The 21,041-nt window shown below is 31.3% G+C and overlaps 1 protein-coding gene across 4 annotated transcripts in view; it reads right to left on the bottom strand.

Moving 5' to 3' along the window:
- Positions 1-21,041, bottom strand: part of VPS13B (vacuolar protein sorting 13 homolog B) — a 669,566-nt gene that overhangs the window by 569,856 nt on the left and 78,669 nt on the right. For all 4 annotated transcript variants that reach the window (XM_024572260.3, XM_024572257.3, XM_045181664.2 and 1 more), the window contains one exon: positions 14,505-14,629. In XM_024572260.3, the coding sequence (XP_024428028.2) occupies positions 14,505-14,629 (125 nt within the window). The remainder of the gene's footprint in view (positions 1-14,504; positions 14,630-21,041) is intronic.

The raw sequence follows: 21,041 nt of genomic DNA on the forward strand, positions 1-21,041 counted from the left end.
TGTTTTTAATTCTTTTATTTATGCTTATGCATTAAAGGTGTATAAGGGGACTAAATGATAATCAAAAAATATAAGAAAGGTTATATTTTTTAAAATGTTATAAAAAAGATTTTTTAAAAAGTGTAACTCTAGAAAGTAATAATGATATCCCTGTGCAAAATAATACCCTGAAATAAGATAATCGGTTTTGTTTCTAAAATAAATAAATAAATAATTTAATTTAAAAAATTAAAAAGAAAGATTTTTTATTCTGAAAGCTTGGGCCAAAAACATGGGTGCACATTATACATGGAAGCACGTTATACATGGCAAAATATGGTAAGTAAAAAAAAAAGAATTTGAGACAAGGCGATGAGATCCACAGCCCCTCTCTCATAAATACTTATAAAGTATTTACATTATACCCAGCTTCCTCCTTAATAGTAGCAAATAAAAACTACTTCTAGAATCAGCCCTGGAATATCTAATTCATCGTTGCCTTACTCATCTGATTCTGTCTTTTAATAAGGTGCCTTAAATAATTAAATGTTCCAAATAGCAACGCTCCTAGGTACGGAAACATTTAAATATGTCTATTGAGAAAGAAGGTGACAGTAAAGGTTAACGCAGAGTTCTTTTTCACGGACACTGCCTAATGCCAATGGCCATGTGAGACTCCAGTGGGAAATATTTTGTGTTTCATGTATGCAGATTCTGGAAGTATAGGGAGAAATGCTCATCCACTTTTGTTTCCTTGGCTGACAATTTTGAGATGCATCTCATAGGTCTCTTAGGAAGGTCCCAGGAGATCAAGGATCAGAGAGGAAAAAAGACTGAAAACACTGGAAAAAGGCCTTAGTGGGCTTTGGAACAATATCAAGCAACTTCAGGCAGGTGTAACTGGAATCACAGAAGAGAGAGAAGGAGGAGCAGAAAAATATTTAAGGAAATAATGGCCAAAATTTTTCTAAATTCGAAGAAAATTATGAACCCAAAGATCTAAGAATTTCAACAAACCCCAAGCAAAAGAGAGTTAAACCATACCAAAAGCACATTATAATCAAACTGTGAAAAAAATAAAAAATAAACAGTTAACAAGAAAACTATTAAAGCAGACAGGGTTCTGATCTCCAAAATATATAAAGAACTCACACAACTCCACACCAGGAAGGCAAACAATCCAATTAAAAAATGGGCAAAGGGCCTGAACAGACACTTCTCCAAGGAGGATATACAGAGGGCCCAGAGACATATGAAAGGATGCTCAGCATTACTGGCCATCAGAGAGATGCAAATTAAAACCACAGTGAGATACCACTTCACTGGTGAGAATGTTCATCATAAACAAATCAACATACAAGTGTTGGCGAGGTTGTGGAGAAAAGGGTACCTGAGTGCACTACTGGTGGGAATGCAGACTGGCACAGCCACTGTGGAAAACAGTATGGGATTTTCTCAGAAAACTAAAAATGGAACTGCCTTTTGACCCGGCAATTCCACTGCTAGGATTATACCCTAAGAATCCTGAAACACCAGTTCCAAAGAACCTATGCACCCCAATGTTCATAACAGTGTTATTCACAATAGCCAAGTGCTGGAAGCAACCTAAGTGCCCATCAGTAAATGAATGGATCAAAAAACTATGGTACATTTACACAATGGAATACTATGCAGCAGAAAGAAAGAAGGAACTCCAACATTTTGTGACAACCTGGATGGAACAGAGAGTATTATGCTAAATGAAATAAGTCAGGCAATGAAAGACAAAGAACATACGATCTCACCTATAAGTGAACCTAATCAACAAAACAAACAAGCAGTAAAATATAACCAGACATTGAAATTAAGAGCAAACTGACAGTAACCAGAGGAGAGGTAGGAGGGGAGAAGGGGGGGAAAGGAGAAAGGGTTTCAGGAACATGTATAAAGGACATATGAACAAAACCAAAGGGGGGTAGAATCAAGGGTGGGAAGTGGGGATGGCTGGGGTGGAGAGGAGTGGTGAGGGGAAAATGGAGACAACTATACTTGAACAGCAATAAAAAAATTGGGGGAAAAAAAGAAACTGTAATGGTGACTACACAACATTATACATTTGTCAAATCCATAGAATGTACAGTACAAAGAGTGAATCTTAATGTAAACTGTGGGTCTTAATTAACATAATAATTAAAATACATAATATATTTTTTAAAAAGAACTTGCTTTATCTCTCTTACTTAAGAACTCTCCCAAATAACTCCCCAGGGTATCTACAGAAAACATTTTAGGCAAATGTATTGCGTTAGTCTTTGCTGACTGGGACAATGGGTAAGAGAAAAGGGCAAAAAAAAAAAAAAACCAAAATCTTGGGAGGAAAGTCTGGGGAATGATGCTTTGGGGAATAAGATTGAAAAACTCCAACATCTTCCTGGGAATACAGGAGGCCACACACGTGCTGAGGACTTTGCAGTTGCACAGAAAAAACTAGAGAAAGATCTTAAGCTCCCAATCCAGGCTGACCTTCAGGATCTACCACACAAGAAGGTAGAGCTGTAAATTGCCTGATTGAGTTTTGAAGGCATTCTCCATCAGAAATGATGGGGGTCACACAGCAGAGGGATGAAATAGTCACGTGCTGAAAGAACTGCTAATAATTACAATTCTGGCAAAGCTATCCATTATAAATGAAGTAGAAATCTCCCAACAAAGAAAAGTCCAGGACCAGAAGGCTTCACTGGTGAATTCTACCAAACATTTAAATAACCAATCCTTTCTATACTTGTGCCAAAAATAGAAACCTACCTAATTCCTTTCATAAGGCCAGTATTATCCTGTCACCAAAGGAAGACAAAGACAACATAAGAGAACTACAGACCAATATCCCTTGTGAATATAGATGCAAAAATCCTCAGTAAAATATTAGTAAGTCAAATTCAGAAGAATATTAAAAGTACTATACACCATAACAGCTGGAATTTGTCCTGGAAATAAAAGAGTGATCCAACTTTTAAAAACACAGTGCAATATACCATATTTATAGAATAAAGGCAGTGGGGGGAAGCATGCTCATCTCAGCTGACAGAGAAAAAGCACTTAACAAAATCCCATACTCTTCGTTCCTGTGATTCTGTTCCTGTTCTAGTTTGTTTTTGTTTTTCGTTGTTGTTGTTTTAGGTTCAGTTGTTGATAGTTGTGACTTTGTTGTCATTTTACTGTTAATAGTTTTGATCTTCTTTTTCTCAGGTAAGTCCCTTATCACATGGAGGATTATGAGCAGGGAGGGGGTTGGAGAAGAAGGGGGGGGTAAGGTACAAGCAATAAGAAGCATAATTGGTAGGCACAAAATAGACAGGGGGAGGTTAAGAATAGTATATAGGAAATGGAGAAGCCAAAGAACTTGTATGTACAACATATGAAAATGAACTTAGGGTGGGAATGCTGGAGGGAGGGGAGGTACAGGCAGAGGGGAATAAAGGAGAGAAAAAAAATGGAACAACTGTAATAGCATAATCGATAAAATATACTAAAAAAATTTTTAAACCAAAAATACTACTAGGTGTTCAATAAATCTTTATCAAGCATGAGTCTAATATTTAAATTATTTATCCATTTTGAGTTAATTCTTGTGTATGGTGGAGGACGATGGTCTAGTTTCATTTTTTTGCACATATATATAAAATATTCCCAACACCATTTATTGAATAAACTCTTTAGCGCATTGTCAAAAGAAGAAATTCAATACTCTTTCTTGATAAAAACATCCAACACACTAAAAATAAAGGAAATTTCTTCAACATGATAAAGAATATTTACAAAAAACACACAACTAACATCATACTTAGTGCTTAAAGTCTGAAAGCTTTCTCTCCAAGATCAGGAGGAAAACAAGCATGTCTGCTCTTCCCATTCTATTCAACATTGTAGTAGAGTTTCCAGCCAAGAAACGAGGCAAAAAATAATAATAAGTAAAAGGAATTCAAACAGAAAAGGAAAAAAATAAAATTACTCACAGATGATATAATCTTATGCTTTGAAATCTCTAAAGAAAACACACATACAAACCATTGAAGCTAATAAACAAGTTCAATCAAATTGCAAGGTACAAGGTGATGATACAAAAATTGGTTTTATATCTATATACACATACAATAAATAATCTGAAATAAAAATTAAGGAAACTCTATTTAAAACAGCAACAAAAAGAATAAAATACATAGGGATAATTTAACAAAGAATTCCAAGACCTTTACATTGAAAACTACAAAGCATATTAAAACAAATTAAAGGAGGAAACTAAATGATGGTAATTTAGTCATTGACAGTCATTGTCATTGACTAATGACAGTCATTGTTTATGGACTGGAAATTTTAATATTATTAAGAAGGCAATACTTGCCAAATTGATACACAGATTCAATACAATCCCTATCAAAATTCTCGCTATTTTGAATAAATGAATAAACAAATCCTAAAATTAATGTGGACTTGCAAGGGACCCCAACAGCCAAAACAATCTTGAAAAAAATCAAAGTTGGAAGACTCACCTTTCCTAACTTCAAAACATAATACAAAGGTACAGTAATCAAAACAGTGTCTTACTGTAGTAAGGATAGACACACAAAAATAAGTGCACTAGAAATAAGAGTCTAGAAATAAACCTATATGTTGATGGTCACTTGGTTTCTGATAAGGGCGTCAAGATCAATCAATGGGAAATGAATGGTCTTTTGAATAAATGGTTTTGGAACAATTGAATATCCAAATACAAAAGAAGGAAGTTGAGGGATGGGGAGAAAGGCATACAACTGTAACTGAATAACAATAAAAATTTTTTTAAAAGAACGAAGTTGCACCCCTACCTAATACCATATAACAAAATTAACTCAATACTGACAAAGAGCTAAAACTATAAAACTCTTAGAAGAAAAAACAGGTGTAAATCTTCATGATCATGGATAAAAGAACAGTTTCTTATATGCGATTCCAAATGCAAAACAAACAAAAGGAGAAACACATGAAATGGACTACTTCACAATTCCAAAATTTTGTATGTCTAAGGATATTATCCAGAAAGTAAAAAGACAACACAGAGAATGGGACAAAATATTTGCAAATCACGTATCTAATAGGAGTCTGGTGTTTACAATATGCAAAGAACTCCATAACTCAACAGCAAAGACATACATCCAAATTTAAAAATGAACTAGAACATGGAGACATTTCTTTAAAGAAGATACAGAAATAAGCATATAAAAATATACTCAACATCTTTAGGGAAATGAAAATTAAAACCACAATGAGATGCCATTTCATACCCACTAAGACAACGATAATAAAAACACACACACACACACACACACACACACAAAATAACAAGTGTTGGCAAAGATGAGGAGGAATTAGAACCCTCATACACTGGAGGTGGAAAGGTACATGGTACAGCCACTATGTAAAATCTATAATCAGTTCATCAGAAAAGTAAATATAGACTTATTATGTGACCCAACAATTATATTGCTAGGTATATGTCCAAGAAAACTACAGCATGTTCATATAAAAACTCATGCATAAAATTTCACACCAGCAATATTCTTAAACAAAACATGGAAACAACCCAAATGTAAGACAACTAATGAATGGATAAACAAAATGCGGAATATTTTTCAGTCATGAAAAAAATGAAGTAGTAATACATACTATAACATGGATGAACCCTGAGAACATACTAAATGGAAGAAGCAAACAGAAAATGCCATGCATTTTAAACTTCTGATTATATAAAACATCCAGAATCCTAGCCAGAACTAGAGTTTCTTTATTCAAGTTTTAAATTGTTCTGGAATTAGATAATCATGATGATAATGATGATGAATGCACTACAATGTGAATATACTAAAAATCAATGAATTGTACAGTAATATGGAGAATTTTATGTTATTTGGGTTTTATCTCAATTAAAAAAAAAGCTTCCTAAAGTATTCAGAACTCTGTTCTTAGGAATGCCTATCCAAACAACTAACTACTGTCTTCTTTCACTCAAAAATATGAAAATAACAAAAACAAAACCCTGGGATATGTCTCTCTTAATTAACATGTTATAATTCAAATATGCAGTCACACATTAAGATTTCTACAACCTTATCCATACAACTTCCCAATACTGAGTATCAATATGTGGCTGTACCTAGATTTACCCTTCAATCTACACTTATGGTCACATTTTACCATAAAATCATTTTACCATAAAACCAAAAGATTAGAATGACTAGACCAGGAAATAAATATGCACTGAATAAAAGAGTCTTTAAACCAAACAGGTAAAATAGTAAAGATCGATAGACACTAGGAAAAACAAACAGGACCCAAATCACAAATTTATCTATTTCATTATCATCATTGCTTTCTTTTGCTTTTCCAACATTAAAGCCATTTCTTAAAAGCATTTTTCTTTTCTTTAATTAAGAGTTTCAAAATTGAGAGGTGGTTCTCCCTCTACTATGCTCTCAAATTTCTCTTCAAAATACCTGACCAAGAAAAAAAAAGGTTGTTAGTAGTCATACTCAATAAAGAAAATAGGTATTTGGCACACCTACAACATAAAAATGTAAAATTAATCTACTCTATCTTCAGCCAGATACACTATAGTATTTAAGAAGTCTTATGGTATAGCTATATTCTTGGAATCACAGCAATATTTATTTATAAGGCAAATTATATCAGGATTCTTTTTACAAGTGAGTTTTTACTATTTCATAACAAATTTAGCTACTGTATATGGTACTCTAACTTTCAAGCCATTGTATGTCACATAAAATAGTTCCCAAATGGATAACATAGACTTAAATAAAAACTGAAACATATGCAAATTTTAAAAGAATAATTTATTCTATATTTTAATAATGCCCAAGGGTGGGCACAATTCCCTCCCTCAGATTCAATTTAATTTAACATCAAAGGAAATAATTCACTTTGTACAAATGCCAGAATTCAATAATAAACAAGTTATATCATACACATAGGACATGCTTTTGTGGTTTGTTTTATTTTCCAGCTGTAACCAACTACAAATAAAAGCACAGTTTATTATACATCTGTTAAGTGCTCCAGTAGCATCTGAACTACAATAAACGAATATTTTTAAATTATTTGGCAATAGATGGTAGCTTAAACAATGTACCTGTTATTATAACAATACGAATGAAGAGGGGTTTTTTCCTCTTTTGTTTTTGTCAATTTGGAACTATTTTTAACAAGCCAGCAAGTATAGGAAAAGAATACCCATTTATCCACTTCATAAACCCAACTGATTAAACCATAATATTATGCCATATTTGCTTCAGAGATTTTTAAACAAATCAACAGCTTTTACAACTTTTAAAAGCTACAGGGGGGAGGGGCTCATTAAAATGTCAATGAAAAGGCAGAATAAAAGTATAATTTTCTATGTGATTTATGTCACTACAAATTTGTTTAAACTTTGTTTAAAATAAAACAGCTCAATAAAATTCATACTAAAGGCATCTAAAAACTTCTGAATTTACCTAATTATTTTTGGGGAGGAATATCACTAAGCCCACATTTTAACAGTTAAGTTAATGAAAATAAAATTATTTATTTAACAAATGGCTATTTCACATATCCCTAAGTCCTAGTCTGAACATATGTTCATTTTACCAAATAGGTTTAAAAACTATCAATGTAAACATTACTCTCTAGGGAAAAATAAATCCTAATGTAACTAGTGGGATAAACAACTCATTAAAAATAAATTTGGACAAACTCCAGGATAAATTTAAGGCAATAGAAACAAGCAGGTCTTGATTGTGTAGTAGCAAAGACTGAAAATTAATATGACCTAATTAACAAATACTTTAAAAAAGACTTTACTTGTACCATCTGCTGATAAATTTTAATATAGAGCTGGTGAAAATTCTGGACCAATACAGCATTTCTATAAAGAAAATTCTTCCTTCAAAACTTAAAAAAAAAAAATGTGGAAGTGGTTCTTACTACCCAAATGCAAAGGAATTAACTTATACAATCCATTCATGGTCATTGTAATACCATAAAATTTTTGCCCTACATAAACTTGAAAAACAGCCATCCATTCTTTTAACATCAACACACCTCATAGCAAATGAAAGAGTATCTTCAGCAACAGCTGGATCTAAAGATTTATATAGAATCCCCAAATGCAAAGTTTGAACCTACAAAGTGGTTCCAAAAATGTATTTTTGTTATTACTCATATCCTGTACAGTAAAATAAGATTAGATCACTTTTTCCAAAATAAAATGAGTATAAAACTTCACTAACTCAACTTAGAAATGAAAGCAGTTTTAAAAGCTAAGAAATTTATATTTAGTTCTATATACAATAATCCTTTAACTTACACATCAATACTTAAATGAAAAGAAAAAAATTTTATTAAATAGTAGGCAAAATGAAATGAACGATTGGTAGATAAAAATGGTTAGCTCTTCTTTGCTCCTTCTGATGCCACTCCACTCCCCACAAATAACTTTTTATGAGTTTTGCTACATACATACACACCTCTGTCTATTGATTTTATTCATCAACAGATATACATATAATTTTAATGGATATATATGTGTATATGACTAAATAACATATCTTATAAATCATCAAGATCTTTCAACAATAGTACATATATTTCTACACTGGTCTTTTTAATGCTAGTTTGGTATTATACAGTTTGAATCAAGTTTCTCATTTATCAGCATTTCTCAAAAACCCCACCAATATATACTTTTTAATTACGATAATTTTTAGCATTTGCAAGTGGCTGTAAAATATAAATTATATAATGTTTAAATACAAAAATACTGTACTATTTTTCAAAATTTCTGAAATAAAAATATCATTATTTGAATTAAAATGTTAGATAACAGATGAACAAAAAATGGAAAGTAAATCTTGTCTATCTCTAAAACAAAAATATAATGAATGCTTGATTATTATAATATATAAAATCAAAAATCTTACAATGACGTATGGGTGGCAGCAAACAAACAAAATACACAAATGCTGTCTCTTCATGAATCTTATCATCTTGCCCCTAGACAAGTCAGATAATTCATCTACTTAGGTAAAAATGTTTTTAACTATTTAATAAAAAAGAGAAAGTATGTTTATGTGATATATTTTATATATATAATTAGTAGAACATTCAAATAGAACATCGAAAATTCTGATTAAGAAATTCACTGGAATTTTAGTTCAATTTCAGTAACTCATTAAAGTTACTGGTTTTTGCTTTGGCCAAGAACACATTTTACATGTGTTATGTAAATAAAAAGGAAACAGACTTGTTTGTCAAAAAGCATACAATCTAAATAAATCAACCTACCAAAAGCATGAAAATCAGTGAAAACTTTACCAGCTGTATGTGAAGCAGTAATCAAAAAACTCTCAACAAACAAAAGTCCTGTCTGGGTGGCTTCACAGGTGAATTTTATCAAACATCAGGACAAACTAACACCTATCCTTCTCAAACTATTCCAAAAAACTCAAAAGGAGGGAAGACTTCCAAGCTCATTTTACAAGGACAGCACTACCCTAATTGTAAAACCAGACAATAACACTACAAAGAAAGAAAATTTTAAGTCAGTATACATGATGAATGTAAATGCTAAAATCCTCAACAAAATAATAGCAAACTAGATCCAGCAATACATTAAAAAGATTATATACCATGACCAAGTGGGATTTATTACGGGGATGCAAAGTTGGTACAATAGCCACAAATCAGTAAGGGTGATACACCACATAAACAAAATGAAGGCTAAAAACCACATAATCATATCAATAGATGCTAAGAGCATTTGATAAAATCCAATACCCATTTATGATTTAAAAAGTCTCAGCAAAATGGGAATAGAGGGAACATATCCCAATGTAATAAAGGCCATAAATGACAAACCCACAGTCAATACCATACTCAATATACAAAAACTACAAGTGTTTCCCTTAAGCTGGGGAACAAGACAGGTATTCAACTTTCACCACTCCTATTCAACACAGTACTAGAAGTCCTACCCACAGCAACTAGACAAGAAAAAGAAATAAAAGGCATCCAAATTGGAAAGGAAGAAGTAAAATGTCATTATTTACAGATGACATGATACTTTCCATAGAAAATCCTAAAGATTCCATGAAGAAACTACTAGAAATGATAAATGAATCAGTAAAGTAGCAGGATATAAAATAAATATCCAGAAATAAGTTGCATTTTTATACATCAATAATAAACTATCAGAAAGGGAAACTAAGAAGAAAATCCCATTCAGAATTGCTCCAAAAAAGTAAAGTAAAGTAAAGTAAAGTAAAAAGTAAAGTAAAATAAAATAAAATAAAATAAACTAGGAATTAATTTAACCAAGGATGTGAAAGATCTGTACTTGAAAAATTATAAGACACAGAAGAAAGTGAAGAAGATATAAATAAGTGGAAGCATTTACCACGTTCATGAATAAGAAGAAATAACATCAATAAAATGTCCATACCTCCCAAAGTAACCTACACATTCAATGCATCATGTCAGGATACCTATGGTATATTTCACAGAAGAACAAATATTCCAAAAATATATATGAAACCACAAAAGACTCCAAATAAAAACAATAATCTTGAGAAAGATGAACAAAGTTGGAGAAATCACACTACCTGATTATAAAACTCTACTACAAGGCCACTGAAATCAAAACAGCATGGTACTGGCATAAAAACAGATATATTGATCAACAGAACAGAATAGAGAGCCCAGAAATAATCCATGTCTTTACAGTCAATTAATATTTGACAAAGGAAGAAAAAACATGCAATAGGGTAAATATAGTCTATTCAATAAATGGTGCTGGGAAAACTGGACAGATACATGTAAAAAAAATGAAACATGACCATCTTCTTACACTTTACACAAGAATAAAGTCAAAGTGGATTACAGACTTAAATGTTAGACTCAAAGACATTAAAATTCTAGATTTAGACAAAAACATAGGCAGTAAAGTCTTGGATATTTCTGATAGCAATAGCAGTATTTTTTTCTGATCGACCTCCTTAGACAAAGGAAACAAAAGAAAACATAAACAAATGGGACTGTATCAAACTAAAAAAGTTTTTCCGCAGCAAAGGAAACCGTCAACAATAAAAACACAAACCAACGGAATGGGAGAACATATTCATCAACAAATCTGATAAGGGCTTAATATCCAAAATTTATGAAGAACTTATACAAGTCAATACCAAAAACACAAACAATCAAATTAAAAAATGGGCAAAGAACCTGAATAAACATTTCTCCAGAGAGGATATACATATGAAAATATGCAAAATACCACTAATCATGATGAGTGGATAAAAAGTTGTGGTACATTTACACAATGGAATACTACACAGATGTGAAAAGAAAAATCTTACCTTTTAGGACAGCATGGATGGACCTGAAGATGCTTATGCTAAGTGAAATAAGCCAGTCAGAGGAAGGTAAATACCACATGATCTCACTTAAATGTAGAATCTGATAAACAAAATAAACTGACGAACAAATAGAAACAGGGGCTTGGATACATGGAACACACTGACAGACTGGATGAAAGAAGATGAAGGGATTAGCAAAACACACACACACACACACACACACTGACACAGAGGACACCGTGGTGAGGACCAGAGGGAAAGGCACGTGGGGGCTAGGTGGAGGTGGACAAAGGGCTGGGAATGGGGATGGAAAGAGACTTAGTTTGGTGTGATAGGTGCACAATGCAGTATGCAGGTGATGTGTTGTTGAGTTGTACACTTGAAATCTGTATGGTTTTGCAAACCAATGTCACCCCAATAAATTCAGTAAAAATAAATAAAAATAAAAACAAAATGTATGTACCTCCAAATATTTTTTAAATAAATTCTAAGAAACTGAAGTTTACCAATAGCTTCTTTTTTTTTAATTGTTATTGTTTTTCAATTACAGTTTGTATGCCTTTTCTCCCCTTCCCTCCCCCCACCAATAGCTTCTTCGTTGAAGCTAAAATTGGATCACTTGAATTAGAGAAATATAACTCATTTTCAATGTTACCTAAAACACATATTTATTAGCAAACATGCTTAAAGTAAATGCAATAAGTTTGAACCTTCATGCACAATTAAACTCTCAATTTTAAAATATTCTTAGACCCCGGCTGCTGTGCCTCAGTGGATTGAGTGCTGCCCTGAGAACCAAAAGGTCACGGGTTTGTTTCCCAGTCAGGGCACATGCCTGGATTGCTGGCTGAGAGGCAACCCCTCTATGTTTCTCTCACACATTGGTGTTTCTCTACCTCTCTCATTCTCCCTCTCACTCTCTAAAAATAAATAAAATCTTTAAAAATATTTTTTAAGTAAAAAGCATAAATTATTTTGCTGATTTACAATGTTAACTCTAACATATGGACTAAAATTCAATGTGCTATAAAATGTCCTGAGGACCGTGGTAAATATGCTCTTCTCATTACTGAATGAAATAGAGACACAGCATCATATATGTGCTTTAAGAAACTGGAATGTGAATTTTAAAAATCCAAATGAAAAGAGCCTGTGTAATTTGAGGAAGGGAGAGACCATGCACGGCAGCAGAGTTAACATTAAATGACATAACCAGGGTGCCTTACTAAAAGATCCTCACCACATGAGTTAAATAAAATTCTCAGTTCTCATATTATTTTGATTTAATTCAAGCACTACCTGATGTATTTTATCTGGCATTTTTTTTCACTTCATTTAACTCAGATATATCTCAGTTTATTGAGGTTTGTATTTACAACTTCAAAATTTAGAGTTGTTAACAACAGATTAATTATAACTTACTTTCTATTTATTAAGGGAAATAATTTAAAGAAATTACTTTAAAGTAATATACTTCTGTAAAGCACAGCAAAAATATCACTAAAATAAAGAGAAGTGGTCTTCACCACAAAAAAAGCAAACCATATCCAAACAAATATTTGCATTCTGTGATCTTATGCTTTTAGTATTAAATTGGAATATTGTCTTCTAGATGTCAGCAAACATATTTTAAATCACATCTGATAATATTTATAGAAAGCCCTATACATCCTTAAAATAAGCCTTGCCTATTTAAATATTCAGTATTTTTCATATAAGGGCTATAATTCACTTTGGAAATTTTGGCTTTTTGTTTTTAAAAATTCTTAAGTATTTTTCCATAGTGAATTGCCCTGTGTTTCCAATAAAATTCAAGTTATAAATAACAAATCAGCACACAACTGGGAAAACAGTATTCACAAATATCTACTAAAGTAGACACCAACATCAACTGTGACATATCACATGGTATTTCTTAATAGATTTGAATATAAAATTTGACTCAAATGCAATATGCTGTATATACACATTTAAAGTTTAAAACAATCTCTAAACAACACAGCAAATGATATATGAGGAATATGAATAACTAAGGCCAAAATTAAACTTACCAAGTAAAAATAAGAATAATCATTTAATACTGCTTTCATTTTATAGAACTGATTCCAAGACTTGTAACAACTGTAATTTCTATATTTTTAAATTTCTGAATCAGTAGGAAATTTCTTTTAAAATGTCAGCATTTACTTTACAAATTTCATTCTACAACTATAATAGCATAATTAAATATATTAAAAAATAAAAGCTATATATTATTGAAGAAAATTATCAGCAAGTACTTTAGATAGAAAAAAATAATATCTATTTTCTGAAAGTTATGTTGCTTTTCAAAATAACTAGTAGAAATCATCCTATAAAAATATGCTTACTAATTAGTATAAGAAAGCAAAAATATATTTCAAATACTTGAAATAATCTCAATTTTAAAATGTACCAATACTTCACTAGGATATAATTTCATATATTTAAACCTTATTTCATATATTTAAGCAATTATTTCTTTAATATATTAAAAGTATTTGTTTTCAACTAAAAAAAGTTATGACTAACTATTGGCTTTCTTTTTGTAAGTCTCTTTGAGTTTAGGGAAATATGACCTCCAAATAAAATAACCCAATACTAAATGATAATAGTGACTACACATGTATATGTCAAGTATTTTATATGGATGTCATGGGTATACTTTTCTTAGTGAGTATGAATACACATAAAATTGTTTTTTAGGTGATACTTTGGCTTTAATATCAATGTCCAAGTTTTCTTTAATTTTTGTCTGTATTATCTCAATGAGGAAAAAAAAAGTATTTGCCCTTGCAGTTCCTAGTACATTATGAGGCAGCAACATTTATTTTACTATAGCTCCAACATGGATTAACAGTTACAACCCAAATAACAGTTGTCACTACCACAAAAGATATTATGACCTAATGCACTTGAGATATTAAAAGAGATTTTTAGTGTCTCAGTAAAAGACAGTATGAATTCAGATATTTTTCTAAGGTTTTGTATAAAACTAACACACTGACATAAAACAGATACAACTGGTTTTTACTCCTAAGATAATAAATAAAAATTACCGTAAGCCACATTTAACGTAATGCTTACCAGCACGTAGGGAGTTTCAGAAGTTTTCCATAAACAGCAGTGCTGAAAGAGGGAATGATCGGTACAGGTAAGCAGTAAGATCCCCTGCAATCCAAAGACGTCAGTCCTGCCTGGAAACCAAAGATCTGAGACAAAAAGAAAAGACCCAAATGTTCACAGAGACAAAGTTTTAATACGCACAGGATGAAATACGTCAGTTTCAATTTGCTCTACAACAGCTGCACACTAAATATGTTCCAATGTCTTTTTCCACTTCCCAAACATCAACAGTTTCTTTTATTCAATTTGACATTAACTAAGTTAGAATTAAGACATTTAAATATACAGTATTTCTTTCACATCCCTGCTCTTTTTTTAAACTAATTTTTAAGTTTCACATTTTATTTCCATAAATAATTCTCATTTAGTATTTTATTATCTGTTAAAATGTACATATATTCTATTACTACAAATAAATAACTACACTGTGCACATTGTAGATATTAACTTTAATAAGTTATTATTAATATCATTTTGTGCCTAAGAGAACGTTAACTACAACAAGAACAATTTTAAAAATGTATTTGCCTTCGATTACATTACACACACAAAAATTCAAATATATCCTAAAATGTTACATCTTTTCCCTTTATTGTGTGAAAGTAATTGTAGGGCTGAGATTTTTCACCCAGGAAATCTCGAACATGGCATAAATCGCTCTTATGTTTATATTTAAAATGATTTCAAACTCAAAAATTTATAAACATTCCCTGAAATTTCTGAACACTGTATTTGCCTTAATAGAAAAAATCAATATAACATCACAATTTTACATGAAATATAGCAGAGAACTAAATATTATATTTCTGCACTAATTATTTCCAATCAGGTAAAAGAAAAACATCTCAAACAGGAAATACTAGCATACAGGGGCAAAACAGAGAGTTGCTCTTTTCCAACAACATGCAAAAGCAGCTTAAGTCCAACATTTATCTTTCATTATTATTTTTTATTCCTTGGGTTAATAAAGCACAAGCCTTCCTATCTCTAAGATTAACAATGAATGCTAAGTTCTACAGTAAAAACAGGTTTTAAAAATCTCAATATCTAATTTACAAAATAAAACTTTCATTTAAGAACATAAACCAATGATCAATTTCTTAGAAAGTATTAAGCTATTTCAATATGGTTTCTAAAAGCTATTATGCCCTTATCCTTCATCAAACTTACATTGTCAAATTCTTTCCTCTAAAATTAGTTCTCAGGGAACAAAATAATTTTTTAGAAATAAGACATTAGTTAGAATTATACACTTGAAGAGAAAACTGCATTTTAAAAGACCTACCTACCTATCTAATATACTGTCAAGGAAAATGAAAGTAATACACCCATTAATTCCTATAAGTCCCACTATTAGCCAAGTAACAAAAAATACAGAACTGAGAAGAAAAAAATAAACATGTTTCTAATACTTAAATGATCAACTTTAAAAATTAAGTTATTCCACCTTCATTCCCTTTGAAGATTTATTCTGAGCAACACTGTACACAAAGAATTTCTGAGCACTATGCAATTTCAGCATTTCATATTTCCTCTGAAAGGCCCATTATTTAAAAAATTCTGGAATTTACATTTATTAATACCACAATGCAAAACATAATTATTAAAAAATACCCAACCTACAAATATTTCTAGAGTGTGCCTGAAGATAATATTTTATCACATTAGATTATCTATATCCAGTTAAGAACTCTCTCAAGCCACTTTGTCACATTCTATAAAATGCCTCAACAGTATAATCAAAGACACTTATCATGAACTGTACTTAGATGGAAATGGGTGTAGAGGAGATCCCCTGCTGGCTATTTTCAGAACTGCAAAGAACTTTGGGGAAGCTACATACTATTCTATAATTGAAGCTTTTACTAAAATTACCTGTTGTCCAGAGATGCTTCTAAGAGAACATTCAAACAAGCATAAACTATAATAAAACACAGCTTATATAAAAAATAAGTATTTCAATATAACCAGTTTTCAACTCTTTCCTTTAAATTACAGCAAGAAGATACCTAGATTTACAATACCTACATAACCTAATGTCAACGACCCCTGACCAAGATTATACATACACTATCTAGGAAAGGAAAACCAGCACAGTATAAATGGAGGTTGCTTTCACCAAAGACAGTTCATATATTCAGAAATGGAATAAAAGTACTGAACGCTACAAACTAATTGAAGCAGTCAAGACGTATGAAGCAATAAGTGTAAATACTAATCTAAATTTTAGCTGAAGGAAATGTCAACTTGAAGAAGATGACTTACACATCACATTAAATGAAAACTTAAACATACACTGCCACCTTTTTTAAAAAAAATCCAAGAAGAAAACAATAAAAATACGTAATATATAGTAACAGTTTAAAACAAACATTCTTGAACATCACATATTGAAAAAATGCAGTAGAATTAGAAACAACTTACTTCTAATAACTAGTTTTTAATAAAAATTAATTGCTAAGTTAGGATTTGCAATGGTAAAAGACAAAAAATATGAAAAAGCACACGCTAACTGTAAATGACAATGACATAATAATTGTGATGTAAAACAAATAATTTTTATGTTGCCATTATAATAAATTTGGCATGGTAGTATAACCAGCATTCTAAAGGTGTTCCTTTTTCTAAAGGGACAAAAAAAAAAGCAAGCACTACCTTCATGTCTCAAGTTAATCTGTATACAGTAATACATTGGAATATATAAAAAGTAAATAAAGAATAATAATTATAAGTAGAAACCTACAACATAAGAATGAACATTTTAAAAAGAAAAGCCCTGCAGGAGAAAAGAATAAAACCAGATCTAATTTCTAATCTAGTTGATTAAAAATTAGAACTTCAGAGCTAGAATTGCTTAGAGATTATTTAACTAAATCACCTCATTTTACTATGGGAAAAATGAAAAAGGATAAAGGACTTCTCCAAAATCATATTGCTATAACAGATATATAATGCTTCATTTGATTTAGCTCATCTGTAACCTCACAATTTCACTCTGCCTTGCTTCTTCCCTCAATTTCCTCCTTCCCCTCTCCAAAAAAGTAAGATTGAGTCTTCACTTATTTTTAAAGAAAAAAACAATCCTTCTCACCACTACCTCTCCTCCAACCAGCAGTAAAATTCTGTTTCTCACCTTAATTGGCTAATTTATTCAAAGAGTAGCCTGGAAAATGCTTTTTTTTTTTCATTGACTACTCATACCTTAAACCTTCTAAATCTAGTTGCTGTTCAAGTAACAAAACTGAATTACCAAAAAAAAAAAAGTGTTCTATTATATTTTGCATTAGATCAACTCAAAATCTATGAAAATTTGTTCTCTCTTATTAACTATGTAATATCTTAAATGTTGCCTTTTCCCACAAAGCTTAAAGTATTTACTATGTGACTCTTTAGAGAAAAGCTTGCTGATGCTGCTGTACGATATATACTGAAAACTGGAATGGATAGGTGTAAAGTAAGTGTGTTTTTCAGTTACTAGATCCTGCAAAAGTACTCTCCAAAATGATACCAATTTATATACCCACCAGCCGTGTATGAAAGCACCTTTCCTACAAATCCTCAGGAAGAACTCTTTACTTGAGATCAAAAATTACTAAATCTACAAAAATCCAAAGGGTTTGATTCTACTATATCCTTCTTGCTCTCTCTCCCCGTCTCAAGTACCTACCATAGCTGTTCTTTGGAGTAATGTGGCCTTAAATTTATACACTATTCTATATATAATTTACAGGGTACTTTCACTAACTTATTTTCTCTATAGTTCAAACATCAGATACTCTTGGCTACTTGACACCATACACATTCAAAGGATGGGTTTAGCAGTTACATACAGGACTTGGTAAGACATATGAGAGTTTCGTCTGCATGTTTTCTTCACACATCCCTGCCAACTGTCTTAATAAATGTCCCCACATAAAATGGGTACTACATACTATTTTGTCATTTAGTCAATATAGACAAAATCAGCTACACAAACTTAAAACTTGAGGATTTGAGTATGTAATTGAAAATTACTTAGGGTCTAAAATGCCACACACACAAAATAGACATTTAAATCCTATTCTGTAATATTTTAACATTCTAATAGTAAAAACTTCCTCAAAGGTTATATATAATAATCATACCAAGTAACATGAACTGCTAATAAACTTTATAATAAATCAGCACTTTGAGTCAATTCCAACTAGCCATACAAAATAACTCTACCAAATTCTGAATTTTTTAAATGTACTAGGCCACTGAAGCAGCACCAAAAATGCAACGAAATATTCAGGATCCAAGGCTTTCTTAAAGTATTCAATATTCATAATACTAACGAAAAGTTCTTCTACATATATTACACTATTCCCACTCTGCCTCCACCTAGCTTCCTGGGACATTTAACTTAGCCATTATATCGATAGTCAAACTAACCAAATGTGTAGCAAAAGACCTTTTCCCAAAACATCACTCTATCTGGACTATATTATAACTAATTTCTATATTACTCTGGAAATTTAATTGGGATTTTAACATTAACAACAGTAGTAAACAATGATTCTAATAACTTTTATATCGGTGTGTATGACAACCATATTGGTCAGCAGCAACTTTCATGACCATTTTCCTTGAGAATGAGGCATGCATGTCTTATTCACTTGTAATGCTAAATGTCTGCAATATAGGAAGAACTTAATATTTCCCGTGTTAATGAATACTACATTAAGTAGAATACATTGGAAAGATTAGTGAACTGCCTAAAATTAGACCTGTTTCAACAAAACAAATATTCTTAACATTATAATATGATATTCAAGTTGTATCAATATCTTAAAATATCATACTCCTATGTCTCAGTGTATTAATTATGGGAATAAAAAGCACAAATATAAAATAATATATATCTAACTTTCAAAAATACCTTCTGCTACACTCTGCACGACATAAAATGGTGATAAATCATTATAATGGCCTGCAAAGAATCACACTGCAACCTGATACCGTGGCTCCCCCATCAAGGGAGTGGGATCTCCTCAATCCTCTTAAAAATGGGTTGTGACAGCTAGGAAAACATGTTCTTCTACTCTACGTGGCTTAAAAACAGTCAAATCTTAACATCTTAAATACACTTAGGGGTGATCTAAAACTGGTATCTTTAAATTGGTTTCTTTTTACTTTACAAATATACAAATATTTAAGAACTTTAAAACATCAAATGATAAATAGGAAACAACAGTCAGGAGTCTATTTTTTGGAGTCCTCTATTTTTTTAGTACTTTATGTAACACATTCTTAGTCCTTTTTTTTCGCTTTTTTTTTATTTTTTAAATTTATTTTCCAATTAGTTTTACAATATTCTATTACTTTCAGGTGTACAACATATTGATTAGACATTTATATACTTTACTAAGTGATTACCTCAATAGGTGAGTACCCATCTCACACCATGCATAGTTATTACAGTATTATTGACTATATTCTCTATGCTGTACTTTACATCCCCATGACTATTTTTATAACTGGCAATCTGAACTTGTTAATCACTTTCACCTTTTTCACCCACTCCTCCAACCACCCTCCCCATAGCGACCATCAATTTGTTATCTGTGTCTATGATTTTGTTTGTTCAAAAAGGTGTATGTACCCCTACATTCAATGCAACATTATTTACAATAACCAATATACAGAAGCAACCTAAGTGCCCACCAATAGACAAATGGATCAAGATGATGTGGTACATACGGGATGGGCCAAAGTGGGTTTATAGTTGTAATACAAATAAATAATACAATAACTAATAAATAATATCACAATAAACATCATTTCATGTATTCACAACCGTAAACCTACTTTTGCCACCCCTGTATACACAATGGAATATGACTCTGCCATAAAAATGAATGAAATCGTGCCATTCGCAACAACACAGATGGACCTAGAGGATATTATGCTAAATTTAGTACTTATTCTTGAATTCAAATTTGTATAGTTTCCTTTACTCCATGAAACAGAATTTAATTAGGTCTATGCAATCTCTACTTAGACTATACATCTGTGTTTGCTTAGCAAAAACACTGATCAACATTTGAGTTTATCTTTTTGCATTACTTATACTTGGATGTATTACCTATTTACAAAAAAAAAAACCCAAAACCAAACTGTGTAAGAGCTGACAAAGCCTCCAATGATTAACTTTACATAAACTGATTTAAAGCAATCAAAAAGTTTTCCTTCCACATCAAGAAATTAACATGAGTAAGAGGAAAGTGACTAAAAAGCAAATGGGCTAAATCTTCCTTATAAAACACTGTCTCACACAAATGAGTCTCACATCAGTCTTTTAAAGCACCATTATAAACTAAATGCTCTTCCATACTGCTTACAAATATTGTCAATGATACATAAAATCTTCAAAAATTATAATTATTATCTTATAAACATTAAGGTATTAATCTCAAATAACTGAAGAAATATCTTCGAAACAAATACACTTTTTTACTCATTTTAATTATATTAAAT

This window comes from Desmodus rotundus, chromosome 8 (genome assembly GCF_022682495.2).
Source record: "Desmodus rotundus isolate HL8 chromosome 8, HLdesRot8A.1, whole genome shotgun sequence".
Classification (NCBI taxonomy): domain Eukaryota; kingdom Metazoa; phylum Chordata; class Mammalia; order Chiroptera; family Phyllostomidae; genus Desmodus; species Desmodus rotundus.